At 45.7% G+C, this 18,509-nt stretch overlaps 1 protein-coding gene across 13 annotated transcripts in view; it reads right to left on the reverse strand.

Annotated features, from left to right (window-relative positions):
• Window positions 1-18,205, reverse strand: part of MSI2 (musashi RNA binding protein 2) — a 255,916-nt gene extending 237,711 nt beyond the window's left edge. For 4 of the 13 annotated variants that reach the window (XM_055720901.1, XM_055720879.1, XM_055720857.1 and 1 more), the window contains exons 1-5: window positions 17,888-18,201; window positions 17,654-17,694; window positions 17,423-17,504; window positions 16,956-17,040; window positions 12,601-12,642 (exon numbers count right to left, since the gene is read on the reverse strand). In XM_055720901.1, coding sequence (XP_055576876.1) covers window positions 12,601-12,642; window positions 16,956-17,040; window positions 17,423-17,504; window positions 17,654-17,694; window positions 17,888-17,949 — 312 coding nt within the window. In that variant the 5' untranslated portion in view covers window positions 17,950-18,201. Of the gene's footprint in view, window positions 1-12,600; window positions 12,643-14,896; window positions 14,973-16,955; window positions 17,041-17,422; window positions 17,505-17,653; window positions 17,695-17,887 lie in introns of those variants that run through there. The other 9 variants (XM_055720870.1, XM_055720846.1, XM_055720893.1 and 6 more) reach the window with 7 other exon arrangements.
• Between the last annotated feature and the right edge of the window lie 304 nt (window positions 18,206-18,509).

Below are 18,509 nucleotides of genomic sequence, written 5' to 3' on the forward strand. Positions count from 1 at the left end.
GTGGAGTTACTCACACAGCACTGATCATGGCGCACTTGGGACGTCAGCTTCTCAAACCCTGCACCTCCTCCCTTCACCAACACCTGGAAACACACGGTGCGGCAGGTGCAGCTCCAGTACCACATCAGGTTCAGAATAACCCTCTCCCAAGGCACCAACAATTCCCAGTTTCGAGTATTGCAGAACACATGAGCAGCACTTCTGTTTTCTACATCCATAAAACAAGGGTGATGACAATCACTTACCTCATCCCCATACGATAAGAACAAGGGTCAGATTTAAACTAGTTTAAACCATTTCAGCACATAAGTCTTTGGTGAAAGTAGGATGCTGATGTCTCCAGAAACGTACAATCCACAGACTTTCACTTCATTTTGAATAGAACTTTTGCAAGAACCAGTTTTGCACTGGCAGCTCACTAAAGCTAAAGACCATAAACTCCCAAAACATCACTACCTCATTTTGATTTCAAATACAGGACAGGCAGGCACGTGTCTCCAAAATCTGCATTACCTACTTCTTTATGTATCTAGGCACTTCACTAGCATATTTCTGGTTTTGTTTTTAAAATGGCCTTGAGTGTACCAGGCAATTGAGGAGCTTTGCTTTGACCTGCTCTAACAGAAATTAGTGGTTAACTCATGCTAACTTCAATGAAAGCAAAGACAATCCTCACTAAGAAATTCAGAAAGTCCACCAAAAAACATACATCATCAGTTGTGGTTTTTACCTGGTCCTAATTCAGTCTAGAGTAGATAAAAACAGATTTAGAAGTTTTGGATTTCTCTATTGCCTATTTTCCTCCTTCAAAATAACTGTCTTTTTGGCTCCAAATTTCAGATAAAAAGGAAAAAAAGTATAATCCATCTCCTGCCCAACAAGTGCCTCCCCTACCCAAAAATCATCCACAAAACAGTTACCTTCTTAAGGCCCAAACTTAGCCCTGGACCACTCATGTACTGTTCCTTAAGAGATCACAGGACTTCTGCCTTCTATCTCATTTCTTCCACTGACTCCCTGCCTCAGCCTGAGCAGGTGACTGCAATAAGAATCATGAGACTGAGAAATTGATTTCAGGCAATGAACACACCTGCCTGAAAAGCACGGACAGCAGGACAGCCAGGGCAGAAAAGGCAGCAAGAAGACCCTAGTAACACTGGCCTGAATCAAATAAATTCAAACTATAAGCCTGTGCCTACCTTGGGATTACTAACCTCAATGCAAAATGCCAGAGCTCTGCATATACTGCCCCTTCTTATCGCTCCGGCTGCCAAGCAGCAGAGAGTCTCTCACTGAACATTTCTTAGGGTAGCAGAGACATAAAAGTCTCTTTACAAAATGGGCACCAGATAACGGTTCAGGAATGCCATGATAGATTTAGTCACTCGATCATACCAGCAGTGCAAGCTCCCCTTCTGCAGGCCAGCACCGTATTGTGTACGCAGTCCTCTGAAGCGCCCAGCGAGTTCACCCAAAATAACCAGGTAGTTAATACTGAGAATTTCAGATCTTTAGGCTTGCCAAGCAGCAGGAAAAGAATCTTGCATACAACCACCAAATTACCTCTTCCTCCCTCTGTCTCTTTACAGCCCAGAGCACATTTTCACCTGCATAACCAGCACCAATAATCAGGCCAAGCAATTCAGGACTTGCTCTCTGATCTCTGTTCCACCTCAAGAAGCACTTGGCAGCATCCATTTGTCTGCCTTGATCCAACGATCTCCAGTTCTCAGGAACACAAGACAAACAGGTGCTGTTGTCCTTCTCTCAGCTGGAGGAAATTCAGAACATTTCAAGGAAACAAAGGGAGGCAACCTCCAAAGATGAAGGACTGCACCTGCCAAAGACCTCTAAGAGCATTAAGAACCAGTAAAATGTCTTTTGACCACGTCCATGTAAGATGCTTACCCTGTCAGCTGCATTCCTTTGGCTGCAAGCTGGATGAAATAAGGTTATGTTTTCTGCAAGGACACTCGTCCTCTCCCACCTTTTTCTTTCTCCATCATTTTCAAATGAATTGACACTTCATTTTACTTTCCACATACTGCAAGAGATCAGGATTACACAGCATCAGCTGAATAACATTCTGCACACACTCCCATCAGCTTCGTGTGTTCAGATGACAGTGATGGGGACTATAAAAGCACGAAGACAGATAATCACCGCTTATGTCTGCAATTATAGTTCCAATAAAGTTTCTTCACGGCTCTTTAGCATTAAAGCCTTTGGACTGGTAACTAAATTGCTTTAATTTTTTTCCTATTCTATATTTTGTTCTTTTCCTATTGTAAACACATATTTAATTGAGAAAGGAGAGAAATGCCGCTACTAAAATATCCACTGGAGATACCTACAAAACAGAGGTCCAGAAATCTAAACTGACTTCTAATAACTACAACAAAATCAAAGCCATGCTCACAAAACTTTGGGGGAATCATAACTATGGAGGACTTTCAACTATCATCTTATTTGATCTGGAAGATTAATGACACAAAGGATGTGACCAGATGAAAAAGCTGGGGGGGGAAATCACACAAGATGATCACAATTCCCTCTTCACACATAAATTGCCGGGCACATCGCTTGCATAACCTGCTGCTTTGATCACAGTTCACGGGATTAGGTGAGTCAGGGATTTAAAGCACAAAGGTACTGTGACAGGAAACTCTCCAGGTGCTTTTCACCATCCACACACTGCCGGGGATCCTAGGCAGGCTAGGGCAGGAAAACCCCACTCGGCAGGCAGAAAGGGAACAGAGGCACACAATTACGGGGCAGCCCGCTACCAGTGCTGAGCATTGCAGCGGAAGCACGTCAGGACACACTCCTCATCTGTGTAAGATGGAGAAACCACCACAGCCATCCCTCCCAGCTCCAACAGGGAGGAACAACAGGCCACACAGAGAGAAATGGGTATGGTCCTGCAGCACAAAGGAAAGACCCAGCTTCCAGGAGCTGGACCACGGGGGCGGAGGAGCGTCCGGCATGGCTGAGCGCCCAGATCTGCAGGGAAGAGAGGAGCCAACGCTTATCTGGAAGCAGAGAGACTCCAGGACACCTGCAGCTTAGCATGCTTCTTCCTCTTCTCTCGTTACTGAGGGCACCAGGATCGACCCTGCATTGCAACCCGCTGCTGAGCCCATCTCAATCCACAGCCTGCCTCCCCTCTTCCCTCCCAGCGCACAAGCACTGCACCCCAGCCCCCACACTCATTTGTAACCACCATGTGACAGGCATTAGCCATAATTCATACCACAAACTACCTTTCACATGCTGTGGCCTAGCGTCCTTATCTCTCTTCCCCCTCCCCAAAGCCTTGCCACTGCTGTTCGGAAACCTCAGGACTCAACAGTTACAACCTCCGCTGTGTACCAAAGCACCAGCACTCCAGTCAGGGCCTCCCTTATGCATTTTCCAATCAAAAGTCATTAAAAACACACACACACAATAAAACCACACAAAAAAAAAACCCCTCAGTTTAACCCCTCAAAGACAAGTCACATAAAGAGCTGGCAGCTCACAATACTGCTCCTGCTTCACATGCTTCCTTCCCAACGTCCAGGGATGCTGCCAACGACTCTCAGAGGCAGCCGTTCAGCGTGTGGTACCAAACCTGGGCATCAGGAAAAGGTGGTGCTCTCTGCCACGCTGCAATGCTTTGGGTAATCCCGTATTGCCCTTTTTTCCTCCAACCCTTTCCCCTCCGGGCTCAACGGCAGCATCAGCACCAGGACCATTTGGGTTCCCACATGCTACACCAAGAAAGACCAAACTCTTAGTGACAGCAACTCTGTGCTGCCTCAGGGGTCAAACCCAGCTAACAGTGGTCCTGGGACATTATCACAGCAGGTTTTACAAGGGGCTTTTGCACCAAGTAATATTTGAACAGGATAAAGTGCAAATGTTAGGTAGGCTGCAGATTCAGCAGGCCACCCACCCAGGGCTGGAGCTATAGAGCTGACCTACAAAGAGCAACTGGGGAGAAGGTGAGCTGTCTAGTACAAATACATTAAAAAAAAAAAAACACCACACCACACATCGAACACCTTCTACTAGAGACTTTGAGAAGAGGGAGCCCTAGCCACAAGAAACCAACATATTTCACCATAGCTCAGCAGGGCTCGTTGTGACTCACACAAGGGCTCTCCCAGGGATGCTCAGGACATGGCAGAGAGCAACAACCTGACACCACCCAACACAATGGTCAGTAGCAGCCCCGGAACAGAAGATGGGGCAATACCCCCGCATCCTCAGAAAGTTCCTATCATATTCTACATCTCAGCACTGACTTCAGATTTCTTTTCAATGTTTTCTGTTCCCTTCCACAATTCACTGAGCACACAGCACTGCTATAGGCTCCGTAGGTCTGTCAAATACAACAACACATGTAGGCAAAATTCACCAGCAAGTAAACATCTTTATACTCATTTACAGCACTTTGCAAACTTTTGGCAAAAGGATAAATGCTCAGTGTACATATCAGGCTCTGTGCACAGCTCAGGCTCAGAGAAGGGAATAGCACCGACGCATCTCCAAACAGAAATGATTGACAACGTGGCCAAATGGAAAACTATACAGAAGTTTCACTTTTTCAGCAAGCACCTCAGAAAAATCACCAGCAACGTCCCCTTCACCAACACCTTTTTCCAGCAGTGCAATGAACAGCAAGCCTTCTGCCAGTGCTGAGGGTTTGCAGCTGATGAGCTTCTGCCACAAAACAAGCCTCCGCCTCAAGCGATACCTCTCAGTCCAGTGGGATTTACACAGACTTCGGATAAACGCTCAGCTCATTGCAACCTCTTTACACATCACACCAAAACACCCTTCAGGAAGATTCCTGAACAATGTTCATTCAGCAATTGTTATAAAAACCTCTACTGATTCTCAATCTAGCAGGCATTCTGTTTGCACTGGCATTCAAGAAGCTGAAAGTCTTACCGGACCTTCACAGTCCCTATTTTCAATAAATCAAGTTTTCAAAACACTTCCTCACCCTGTGTTCCTCACCTTCTCTTTGATGCAAAACTAACCCACAGGACAGCATAAAGATGGGCTCAGAGTCAGAAATACTGAAACACAAAACAGCACAGCACAGGTCTGGGGACACTACAGAAGAATTTCATATCCTCTGGGCAACACCAGCACTCCCTGCAACCCAGCCCACTGGAGCTACGACAGGATCCTGCCTGCATTCTCAGCCAAGGAGGCCTTGCTCCAGCCATATCTCATAGTTGTATGGCGCATACAGAGGAAAATAAAACCAACAGGACTTAAAAACTTCAAACCCTGGGAACTACTTAATTCACTAGATATTAGTTTCTTTCCCCCACCCTACCATTTTCCCTCCCACCTGCCAGGCCACCTCATTACTGTCACTCTGCATCAGCTCTTGCTACAGTAGTTTTCTTGGACCTTTGCCCCCTCAGTCAGCTTGAAACCTCTTCCCTATTGTACATCAGAGTCAATGGGAAATTAATGCAAGTCTTTGCTGGGGGGAGGGAAGGGCAGAGGGAACGACGCTTTCTGCTGCTGTCAATACTTCTTTTCCTTCACCCTTCTCACCACATACGCTTCACCAACATATTCAGAAGCCTTCAGTTGCACTTGCTGAGGTGTCTGGAACTGTTCCTCATGTGTAGAGCTGCTTAAGTCCTAGCAGGGCAGGGTCCTTCTTTATAATACAAAGTTCCCAGCAGAGTACAATCTTAATACTTCATTTAAGCCTACTCAGTCACAACAATACACCCTGCTGCAGACGTCCCGGCACAAGCAATGACCAAGCAGGGGAGAAGAGCTTCCTAACATTCTTTAGATGTTCTCTGCACTCAAAACATAAAGGAAGTATTTTCAACAGGAGAGCAGCAAAATGCCAAAGTTTAGAAGTAACTTATTAACACCGCATGCTGATCTGACTACAGAGATTCACATTAACTTTCAAATTACTCAGCAAACCACAATTTCTACAGCACTAATATCTTAAACCTTAAGCCACATTGAACACTACTCACGTCGTTCACAGAATTATTCCAGTGACTAAGGCAAACAGAATGTGTGATTGCAGGCCTAGAGACTAAATTAAGCTTAGACATTTATTTATTTATTTATTTAAGCCTGATGCTACACTGACCTTGCAATCACTTCTTTAAGGAAACAGCAGATTAATACCTTCTTGTGAATAAGAACCTCTGCTGGAGGGGGGGGAAATGAGAGAGAGATGAAACTGGCTATCTCTGAAAAAGAAGTGCTAGGACTGACCATATACAAAGTACTGTCAAATACACAAAGTAATCTTTTAATCTTTTTCTGCTACATGCTCCACAGTTCGACAAAGCATTTAATAATGTGCTTTTAGTTCGTCCTGATTCAGCAAAGCACTTACCCACATGCTTATGCCAACTTAAGTATATGCTTAAGTTCTCTCCCACAATAGGGACACAGAAGATCCAGGCCCTGCAGATGAATCATTTTCTGATACAAGCCATTTTTTCATAAGATGACTGGCTCTATTTACAGCTTCTCCTCCCTTTATAGCATGACCCAAAATGCGTTTAAAGAGAACACTAAAATGCAATTGAAAAGTCAAATAACTATTAGGAACAGCAAAGACATCTATGCATGGCTTCACAAAAGAGAGGAGTTTGTACTTCTCAGCATAACATATACCTTGATCTACACACACCCTGTTACCCTGTTTCAATAGCGCTCCTCTAAAAATAAGTTACAAGTTGCCTTAATGCTCTGGATTTCACAACATTTATGAGACTATCACCAGTCAACAGACTAAAAAAAGAATCCATTAGCATTAACTGGCCTGTCACTGGCAGTGACAAATAAATGAATTTGATGGTTTTAGATCAGTCATTAGTAGACCTACCCCCAGGCTGATAAAGGCTCAGCACTTTGCAGACGACATGTACTCAATCTGGAAGCAGAGAGGAACGCACAAGGGTGTTAGCATGCTGCTCTTCCATTTCCCTAACCTCTCTCATTCTGGACCCTCTCCTGGCATATCCAAGCAGCACGGTCTCGCTGCAGAAAAGTTACCTGATAGACGTCTTTAAAAAGAATCCAACAACACAGAAAAGCACAGAGAATGTAGAATCCCCTTTACAAACAAAAACAAAAAATCCCAAGTTAGACAATGTCCAATTTTGATTTTTAGTCAGCAGTATGTCAAAGAGAAAGAAAGTACGTTAGGACTACTCTTACCATGAAAGACGACCTTAAGCAACGACAATGGAAATACACACATTTTACACAAGTACAAGAGAGTCTATGAGGATTAAGGACAACTCGAGCAATCTACCTCAGTGGTTGGGAAGAAGAAATGAATGTTTACATCTCCAAAACCAGCAAAATTACAAAAATCCAGTGCAGCTCTTGCTTCTGACGAAACTCACTGCACTCCACAGAACACTGCACAGCCACTTTTTCCCCCGGCTGCCAGCATCCGAGAAGAGAGATCATGTTCTGCCTCAAACAGATCGCAGAGAGCAAGAATCTGAGCCCAAGAATGATGGGTTTCAAAACCCTGAACCTCTACTGCCTGAGAAGACCTTGGTTGATTAGCCGAGACTCAAGACACATCAACTTTTCCAACGGACCACCCAATGCTACAGGGAGACAGATTCTTGGGGCAGCTTACCCTGGACAAGGGGCCTACTTCAAGGTTGGCTGAGCAAGATGCCCAAGCACTGGCCATCAATCACAAAACAAGATCACTCAATACCATCTGGTAAGGACTCTGTATGCAGAAGATACAGCAATATTATCAAGGTACGCATCTATACCCAATGCCAAAAGTAGGAAATACTTCCTCTCTTACTCCATCCAGACCTGCAAATGCAGGGGAATTTAAAAAGGAGGAAAAAAAAAAACAACAGGGGAAAAGGTCTGACCTTGCTACTCTTTACAGCCTGGTGGGTAAGGAAGGGTAGCAGGAAAGGAAGAACCCTGAGTTCTGCTAGCATGTTCAGTTCACATTCTTCTGAAAAAGACTTCAAAGTCCACCCAATACTTAAAATAAGATGGGCAGTAGTGGAACTAACCTGGAGGAGGTTACGGGCAGAAGCAGGGGAGGAAACAACTGTACTTTTGATTTTCAAGGCCCATCACTTGCTTTGGAATAAAATCCTTGCTATTCTGGCTCACGCTTATCAGGCAGCCATGGGATGCAGACACCCTACTCACAGTTAACTTAATTGGAATCAGACATCCAAATCCCCTGGTTAGCTTTAAAAAAAAAGATCCCAGGTTAGCCTGGGTGTTATTCCAAAAGGGCATGCCCTCCATTTACTGCTCTGGAACAGCCAGCTTCACATGGGTTTAACCAGTAGCAACTCAAATGAGAGTTGTTGACACTCTGGTTTTGCCCACGACAAAGGAACAGCTGTGCACATGCACACCTCTTACAGCCCCTGTGCCCAGGCAGACAGGAAACTAGCTACCCCACCGCCACGGGACGCCACACAGATACGCTGACTGACTGGAGCGCCGAGACACCAGAACTGGTTATCAGCTCTGCACCGTCCTCTGTTAGAACAGAATACATCTAACAACAACATCGGTATTCAGCATCACCAACTGATTATCAGAGAAAAGGCTTCCTGCGCCAAACAAAGCCGTTTTGTGACCAAATGGTCACCAGAATGCCATACCCAACCCACACAGCCTGGATCCCATACTAAAACACGCAGTCCTGACAACAGCCACCTCTACTCTAGGTCACCAGCAGACAGGGCACCGGACATCCAGTGCACAGCCCACGCCAGCGAGCCACAGGAGCAGCTCCAGCAGCTAGCAGCAGCAGTTGGCTTGCTCTTTTTAAGAGCTGCTGAAGGGAAAGGATACAGACTGTAGTCAGCAGGTCACATACACAATACAATGCTAATGAATGCCGCCAAATGCTGCTACAAGTAGCTCCAGCTCGTTGACTTGAGGAGCAATTCCCAACTATACACATTATGCCCCTGTAGTAAGCACCAGGAAGAACAGACACCTTGGTCCTATCCTGAAGGAATCTGAGCACAAAATACAATTCAGTGGTAGCCCCACTAACTGTCAACTTTGGCTGAAGCTTCATCTGCCTCTGTTTCATACACGGCTTTGCACCACAAAGCACCCAAATTTCTACACCAGTAAGCAACACAAAGGTATTTTCATGGCCAAGGGGCTTCTTCATGGACTGAGGCTGTGTCCTTTTGCTCTTCAGGTTTGTTTTGCTTTGTTCTTTAAATAAATCCCTACGGTGGAAGGTTGAGGGAGGAAATTGCTTACATCTGAAAATATCTAATGAACACGCTAAATTTGATAAGGCTTCTCCAACCTAATATAGCAGGTAATGTCAGAACTGACAGGCTATGTATATTAAAAAGTCAAATTATTGTAGTCTTCAATATTCAAAAGGGGGTACAAAATTACTACACATACACACCCCCGTCAATGCTGCTTTTTAAGGATTTTTTAAGTCAGCAGAGTTATAAATGATCAACTGTTACAGAGCGCCTTCCAGCACTTGGAAGCAAGACAGATTTTTATCAAGAAACAGCAGCCGCGAGAAAGCATACATAGATTCCTTTCATCTTGCTGTTAGCCATATACTAGAACCTCAACAAGTTAAACCCCTGCAGCAAATTTCTTAAAACAATGGCTTCAAGTCCTCCTAGACTTCACAAGGAGAGCAGGATTACACATCATGGTGTAATCCACTGGAGGCAATCACCAATGATTTTCCGTGAGGGTCACTCTAAGAAAATCAGGGAAGAATGCTCGGCTGTTACAACCTGCCACTTCTTGCTCAGCAACCAATTTGCATCACCAGAGAGGTGTCAAATCATGGAGATGTAGTTTAAAAAGCCCAAAAGAAAGCATTTTACTGGGCTGTGGTTTGAAAGGGGAAAGCTGGCCAATTAAAGTGAATCAGAAGGGGGGAAGGAACGAGTGCAAATTACTGTGCACACACAAGTAAGCGAGTGTGACCCTGCAGACCTCAGCGAGCATGTGATCTGGCAAAGGAGGCGAACACAGTCCCAGAGCCAGCGCAGCCGCTGCCCACTGAAGAGTTAATCGTGCTGAGGCAGGTCAAAAGGGCTCCCGAAGGAAGGGGATGGATGGAGGGAAGCAAGCCATGCCAGAAGATCTGCCTGCACAAGAAGGAAGAACGAGCAGCAGCCTTGCTTCCACCCCAGCACCCAGTCACTGCCAGTATGATCACAGAAAAAAGCCCAATCCCCATTTTGCTGAACATTTCAAGAAGGAAACCTACAGGGAGGGCGAGAAAAAAAAAAAAAAAATCTCCCCTCACACCTAGAGAGAGACAGAGACATTTCATTAAATGCCATTAATATCCACAGACCCAAGCATTGGCTAGTTAATTAGACTAAAGTACAGTCACATTTTAACGCTGAGCATTCGTTACTCAACTGGGATAAATGAACAACTGAAGTCCAAAACCTTAATTCAGTATCTAATTAAAAACCAGAAAACAAAAAATCCGGATTGTGAAATGCTGTCCAGAATAATACGTCATAATTGATGTAAAATCTGTTCTTTATTGCATCTGATTTTCTCCCATTTCCTAATAAGGCTCCTTTCAATCTTAAGTTTTTTTCATGTGCCCTGTAGAAATCCCAACACTTTAGAAAGGACAAGTGTATAAAAGCAGAAACAGACACTGCTGACCTCTCCAGAGAGAGTGAGTTCCTGCTAAGAGTGGAATCCAGCATACGTTCCATGATTTGTCCCACACTTGAAAGATGTCTGTACCAAAAAATAAAATACTAAAAAAAACCCCACCACCCTGCGTGGAGAAAAACAAAATCCCCTTTGTAAAAATGACCTGATTTTGCATTCTTTAACAGGAAAAGTTAACTCGCTAATATCCTCAGCCTAAGACATGCCCTGTTTTTTTTAACTATTACAGAAGAAATCACATGGGACAGCTTAACAACTCTGTAGTAAACATTGTAAACTTTTAGAAATAACACTGTAGAAACAGATAACTGGTAACTGAAGACAGTTTAAAATGTAAATAAACCTTTAAAAGGTATTGGGAAGGGGGAAAGAAATATCAGTCACAGCACAAGATCATCTTCATACTTTTAATTATGAAAACCCTTCAAAATTCTGGTAACTTCAAATTCTATCTTAAAGACACCATTAATGAAACAACATAATCGAGAAGCCGCAAACCCTACAAACCATAAACTCCTTACTTAGCGCAGAAGCACACCAGGCAGATACCAGATATATCCTACGAAGAAAAGAACCTCTAAATATTTGACATTAGTTTGGTTTAAAATTCTGCAAGTAGGCTATTGGGTTTTGTTCACCACCACCACCTTTTTTTCTTCTTCTTACAAAAACAAACAAAAAAATCACTAGCACCTCTTCTGCTACATGCCTAGGGTTCTTAAATTTGTTTTTCCTAAATGCATGTTTTGTACAATATTTAACATTATGGTTCCACACACTATTATACCGCTTGTTTTCATGAGGAGCTATATGCAATAAAATTTTGAGGCTTAACTTGCTCAGGTGGTCTCCTGCCACCAACTTTAAAGCACTTTTTCCTTATCCACTTGCCTCCACAATTTTGCAGCCTTGTCCTTCCATTTTTTAACAGAATACTGAAGTAACCCAAGATGATTAGAGCATACAGAAGTGACACACACCAGCTTAATTAAGCTCTTCCAACAGACTCTCAAAAACAAGAGAAGAAAAAAGTCAATTACAAAAGTTTTCTTTCAGCCTCCAGCTTTCAAAATTCAAATACAACTGACTGCACATTTGGATTTGAACTGATCTGTTGTTGGTCTTTAGGCTGTGCCTAATGAAAACAACCACTTCTATTCCATAAGCAACTCCTCCAGAAGAAATGGCACCCGGCAGCGTTTCAGAGCAAGCGTGCAGACACAAGTGCCTCTGCACATCGCCACACCGCCTTTGTCCCAACATGGAAACTGGCCATGCTATCACAAGAGTGCCCTGGAAGAAGAAGGTCACTTCTCCAGCCAGCCTGATCGGCTAAAAGACTTAAAGCTCATTGTTTCACTGTTCTTGCAAAAGAATACTCCATGGCCTGACGAGTTCAGAGCTTCATCAGAAACTTGCTATCCAAGGCTTACTGGTCTCCAAACACATCTCTCAAGTTATACAAAAGGAAATTTGCAAACAATGAAGGCAGAGATATATTCCCATCCATCACAACCACAGAACTGAAAGCTCAGTTCAAAACAAGCCTGAAGTCTGCACTTAATCCAAATGCTCTTCATAAACACCATGCAAAACATATTGCGTAAAATAGCATAACAAACGCAAGTAACGCAGCGACAGTCTCCCACCAGAACTAGAGAAGTCTCTCTGCTTTTCAGCCAGCTGCCACCGATTGGGTCTCTGCAAGGAGGCGGTTAAAACTGGAGACACGTAATATCACACAAAGCAGCTCTCCTGTAGTTTCACAGCCATACGCTGATACCCTTAAGACGCCATGCACTCTGGCTTTAAAAGCTTTCATTGCCAATTCCCTGTTTGAAACCTGAACTGCCTGGCAACAATGATTCTCTGTGTGCCTAAAATCCTATTATCGATCCTCCTACTTACCTTAGGCTGTGCTCGTCGGGGAAATGCAACTTTAGGGTCAATCTGAGGAAAAAGAAAGGGGAAATCAACAAGATTGCTTTTGTTGTCAATTTATATTATTCTGGTTTTAAGTCACTGAATTATTAATCCCTCATTTCTCAGGCTTATAATACAGCACACCAGGTCATCTAGAACTACTCTAGAATGGACGGATCGTAGCCTGGGTTTGTCTGGGGGGTTCTGGCAAGGGGAAGGAGATGGGAAGGGAGGAAAAAAAACATCTCTTCTGTACACCACCTACATCATCTTCTGGGCAACAACCCCCGCTGGTGCTCAGGGAGCTCTGTATTAGTCTCTGGGTGCTGCCTCTGACCCAAACTGCGCATTAAACACCATCTGCATGCTCTGGAGGTTGCACAGAAAGACAGCCAGCACCCCTGATCAGGATCTTAACCTGTTGGTTTTGACATCTGCACCTTCCTTCAGTTACATCTGGGGTTACCTTTTCTTTCATTTTTCTGCTTTGTTTTGTCAACTGACTAGCAACACCACACAAACAAAGAGATGCAAAACGCAAAGTCAAATTATTCACGTTTCAATTATTGTAACTAAAACATTAGAATGACTACAAGGTTATACTTCCTGACAATATGCCAACTGGATCTGTTTGCTCACCCTCAAAGAATATATCCCGGCAATGAAAGACTATGAAGGGGCGCTTATGGGAAGAAGTGGCAAGAGAGGAGAGCAAGGAACAAACAAAACATACAGGCATCTTAAACCAAAAGAAACCAAGTTCTTCAAAAAGATTTTTCCATGAAGGAGTTGCCTGAAGTATTCTTGAACGAAGCCCGCCACCAGAGACAAAAAGGAAGAAAAAAACCTCTGTTTGACCCCATGCTCCCATTTTATGATGCAGCATTGATGCCCATTGCTCTGCATAAATTAAAAAGCGTGTCCACTCTGCAATTCCAAAATACTAATTCTGCAATTTTGAAAACAACTTCCACATGGGTCATCTTTAAAAAGTGACTCTTCTCTGTCATTCAAAAATCACTTTAAAAAAAAAAAAAAACACAAAAACAAAAAACACACCGCTGCAGATGTACAGCTGAATGCAAATAAAAATCATACCTTTTAAACAAGTGCCCAGCTTACATTATCGTCTTTAAAAGTGATTGCAATAAAATGCCTACAAGCTGTCACCTCTGTTTTTTAGCAGCATCTGCACACAGGCATGTTCTAAATAAAGAGTCTGGAAAAGGATGTTTTAAAGGACTAAATTCCACCTGAACCGCGCAGCCTGCGACTGCTTTCAGTGCCGTCTGTGGCTATGTAATAAATTGATGAAACTAATCCTGACTGTGCTCAGGTGTATTCAGAAATAGAGGCCTCCTGCAATAGTTCGCGATTGGGTTTTGTTCAGTCTTTTCCCTCCCTGCCGCAAGCTAACCCTGATTAGGAAAATGAGGTGTTTCCATTTGGTATTGTTATTCCTATGGTGATAAATATTCCCGTCACCGATCAATAGCCACGGGCCTCTCCTAAAAAGCAGTTTTACTCAATTAATTTTTCCCATTTGGACAAATCACAAACATCTGATGTGGAACCGATAAACTGATTTGTCTACATCAGACATAAACATGGTACCTTTTTTAGGACATACCTGAGAAATGAGCGATTACATGCCACTTTATTGTTCAAAAAGCATAAAAAGTAAAATTATTTATCTAGAAAGCTAACCTTTTCATAGAGATTAACATTATCTACAAACATATTCAGCACCGACTAGGCATTTGTCTACTAGGGAAATACAACAGGTACGGATTTTCCACAGCGATAACCAAAGGCAGAGGCAAGTATGCATGCTTCTACACTTGCTTCAGAAGTGAAAGTTCTCTCAAAGAACATGATTCCCACCAGAAGAACATTACTGAAAAGTCCCACTGGTAAAAAGTTGGAAGAGCCATGAAAACTCCAAAGCAACATATTAATTTCTGAAGGTCAGTTCAAAGAGCATGGAGTTCTTTGCATCACGGCGACAGCCCTTCTTAAATAACTCAAATTTCCTTCACAAAACCTTTTGGATAAACACCAGCAGTAGTTGAAGAGGAATGCTAGCAATCAATATGGCAAATCCGTACCTTTTGCATACCCCTGTCAACTATTTAAACAACAATAACAAACAAACAAAAAAAAAGAAAAATCAAACTTCTAGCAAAAAAAAATTAGTTAGTTAGGTACAATTCTACTTACTGTATCTACAAGTCCTCTAGGAAATGACTATAATACTATTTCTGATATGAATGGCCATTACCTAAACAAAGCTTTTAACGTAACTGTAAACAAGAGCGACGTTTCCATGCCAATACCCAACCGATCTGCCTCCTGTGCTGAACGTTGAAACAGAGTCAAATGCTATGTTATACTAAAGAACAGTTACTATAATAAGTCTACAAATAAACGGCTGAAAGGGAACCTGGCTAGTTTTATGTCTTACTTTTAAGCTGCATTACTGATTTTAAGGTCAATTTCTTACTTAGATTGATTCAATCATTATCACACAATCAAAACTGAAGGCAAAATTTGTCCTGGTGAAGCTTTTCACCCCTCCCCCAGAGAAGAGCAAATTAATACATTGCAGGGACTAGACTGTGATACAGGAAAAAAGCTGGGGGAGGACCTAATTATAGTCAGAAATATGACAGGGTGTCCTCCCATGTTTTGCTTTTTGGGTTTGTTTTTCGGGGTTTTTTTTTAACCCTCGTTCATTCAAGACACTGTTTGCCTTTGTTCTTCTTATCTAAATTTATCTTTAAAAACACATAAAGAATATAGCTGGACATGAAAAGTCTGGTGAGTTTAATCTCAGGAGCAGAGTTGAATCAGTTATCTTAACATATCTGATTAAACCTAAAATCAAATTATTAAGGCATGTGAAAGCATAGGCTACATGTTCAGACAAACCCAGCAGAATTTTTAGGTCGAATTGAAATACTAGATTCCACCTGCTTCTACAAGAGCTTTGGGCTTTTTGTTTTCATGTAAATTAAACATGTAAATTTAAAAAAAAAAAAAACATACACTCGTGCTCGCCCCCTGCTTCTAATTCTTCATTTAACTATAATCTCATACACACAGGCACATGCAAGTTATTCCAGCACCGAGACAGGCTTCCTCCTAACACCATGCTCATGTTAAAACAACCTTTAAGATCCAGAATATGTACTATAAAAGACAGTTACAGCAACAAACACATTCGATATGTCCAGCAAAAACTGTCTGCCAGACAGTTAAGCCAACACAATCTTTCCCTTCCCAAAACAAAACCCCCTTCGCATTGATCAGTACCAAAGCGATAATGACCTCTACCAGTGTCCTTCCCCCCCTCCCCTTCCAGGTTTGCTGAGGCTTAAAACTGCAACAAATTGGGAGGCACAAAACTTCATCCTTTTGCATGGCCTTGATAATGGGGGAAAAAACAGGGCCTAAAGCTACACACACTCGGTACCTTTTGTTTGACCCAATACTGAAAATTCCGTATCAGGTCAAGGGACAAACTCACTTGCAGATTTTTTATTTAAAAATAATTTTAAAAGGCAAATGTAACGTTTATTTAAAAAAAAAAAACAAACCATAAACAGATCAGCTGAATCTCACGAGCATTTTCCTTACATTATCCACTGGAGACTGAGTGTAGCAAAAAGCTCTGGAGAAACAACAAACTGGGACTTGTGCTTCTCGACCACATCTACTCCCAAGCTCTCGCATAACTTTCCATAAATTAGTGTGTGCGTTTCATAAGGGCCCTGACATCGCAGGTGAGGGGGATCACTCCAAAAAATGACTTTGGGAAATGACACTTGAAGCAGATTTTATGATAACAACAGCAAGTCAATCCCCCCCATGAAACACGCACACCAATAAATAACTAATCAAAAGAAGTAGAAAGTGCCCCGCAGAAAGCATTCTGCAGCGCAACACGAAAAAAAAGTTGGATTTTTACTCTACAGTTTTTTCAATGTCACCGCTCAATAAAATATAACGCTGGGGGAGGAGCCATCGGTCGGTATGGGTAAATTTGGATTTAAAAAAAAAAAAAAAAAAGTGACCGCTTTTTGCAAGCTGAAGGCAAACTCTAGGGCGAAAAATGAAAAAAAAATAAAAAGAGGAAAACCCCAGCCCCGCAGAACCCCGGCTCAATGACAGCTTGACACCGCCCCGCAGAGCCCCGGCCGTGGCGGCTGCGGGCACGGTCCCTGTCGGGTGCCTGTCGCGGCCCCCATTGGGGTCCCTTGTCGCGGTCCCTGTCGGGTCCCTGTCGCGGTCCCTGCCGGGGTCCCTGTCGCGACCCGGCAGCCCCACGCGGGACCTACCGTCTTGGAGTCCAGCTCGTGGTGGGGCTGAGCCAGGACTTTGTCTACACTCGCCGGATCCGCGAACGTAACGAACCCGAAGCCTCTGCGAGAGACAAAGAGCGAGAGGGGCGGGGGGGGGGGGGGGGGGGGGGGGGGGGAGGTGATGAGAACTAGCGACAAGGACAGAAGTCATAAAAATAAATCGCAGCTCCCCCCCCTCCTTGCCCGACGCCCCCGGCCCCGCGGGAGGCCCCGGCCCGCCGCCCCGCACCTCTCCGCCTCCCGCTTTGTTTCCTCCTCCCGGCTGGCGGGGATGCGGCGCGGACAGACCCCCCCGCGGAGCGCCCCCGGGCCGCGCTGAGGTGAGGGGGGCCACGGCTGAGGGGGGCCGGGGCTGAGGGCTGAGGGCTGAGGGGGGGAAACCGCCCGCCTGGGCGGCAACTCGCGAAGTTTGTCATCCCGACTCGGGTGGGCGGCGGTTTTACCTGGAGCGCTTGGTGGTGGGGTCCCGCATGACCATACACTCTCTAATTTCTCCGAATTTGCTAAAATAGTCTCTAAGGCTGTCTGCGGAGAGAGAGAGAAGCGGAGAGGCAGCGGAGGGAAGGGGGGGGGGGGGGGGTGCGGGCAGGCCCCGGCGCGGCGGGACGCGGCCCACGCGGGGCGGGACGCGGGGGGGGGGCGGTGAGGAGAGGTGGGGGGGCGGCTGTCCGTACCTGGTGAGGTTTGCCAGCTGAGGCCGCCGATGAACATCTTGCTGGAGGGAGAGAAGAGAGCGGAGTTGAACGCCGGTGCGGGATCGGCCATTTTGACGGGGCACCTCACGGCGGCGCGGAGGGGCGCGGAGCGGAGCGGTGAGGAGCGGGGCGGGGGGGGACGACCGGCCCGGTCGTCCCCCCCCGCCCCGCTCCTCACCGCTCCGCTCCGCGCCCCGCCGCCCGCCGACTTACCCGGGGTCGTGCTGCGCCTCGCCGGGGCTCCCCGAGGTAGCCTGGCTCCCGTCCGCCTCCATGGCCGCGCGGAGCCCGCAGCGATCCGCGCCGCGCCGAGAGCGAGAGCCCCTGAGAGAACCCCCCCCGCCCGCCCAGCCCGCCCCCCCCGGCCCGGCTCGACGGCTCGGTTCAGCTCCGGTTCGTCTTTCCCCTTTCCCTTCCCCCCTCCTCCTCCCTCCGCTACCGGAGGATCTCACTGGAGAGGCGCTGGGGAAGCAGCCAGATCCGTCACACGTGGGATCGGCTTAGCTCAGCGCCGCGCCGCGCCGTCCCTCCCTCCCCCCGCCGCCGCCACCGCCACCACCATCCTCTCCTCCCTCCATCCCGCCCCCCCCCTCCCCGCCCCCGCGCCACGGGGCGGGGCCCGCCGCCGTCGCGTGGCCCTGGCGTGACGTCACCGCCGCGCGCGCGCGCCCACTCCCCCCCCCCCCTCCAGGCCAACACAACCCCACACACATCTTGGGGAGGGGGGCGAGCAGCGCCGGGCACACACGCACTCGGTCCCCCGTCCCCTCCCCCCCGCCATGCGAACAGCGGGGACCACCCCCACCCCACCCCGGCCAACGGGTCCGCTGGGCTC

Source organism: Falco cherrug, chromosome 1, assembly GCF_023634085.1.
Source record: "Falco cherrug isolate bFalChe1 chromosome 1, bFalChe1.pri, whole genome shotgun sequence".
In the NCBI taxonomy this organism is placed as follows: domain Eukaryota; kingdom Metazoa; phylum Chordata; class Aves; order Falconiformes; family Falconidae; genus Falco; species Falco cherrug.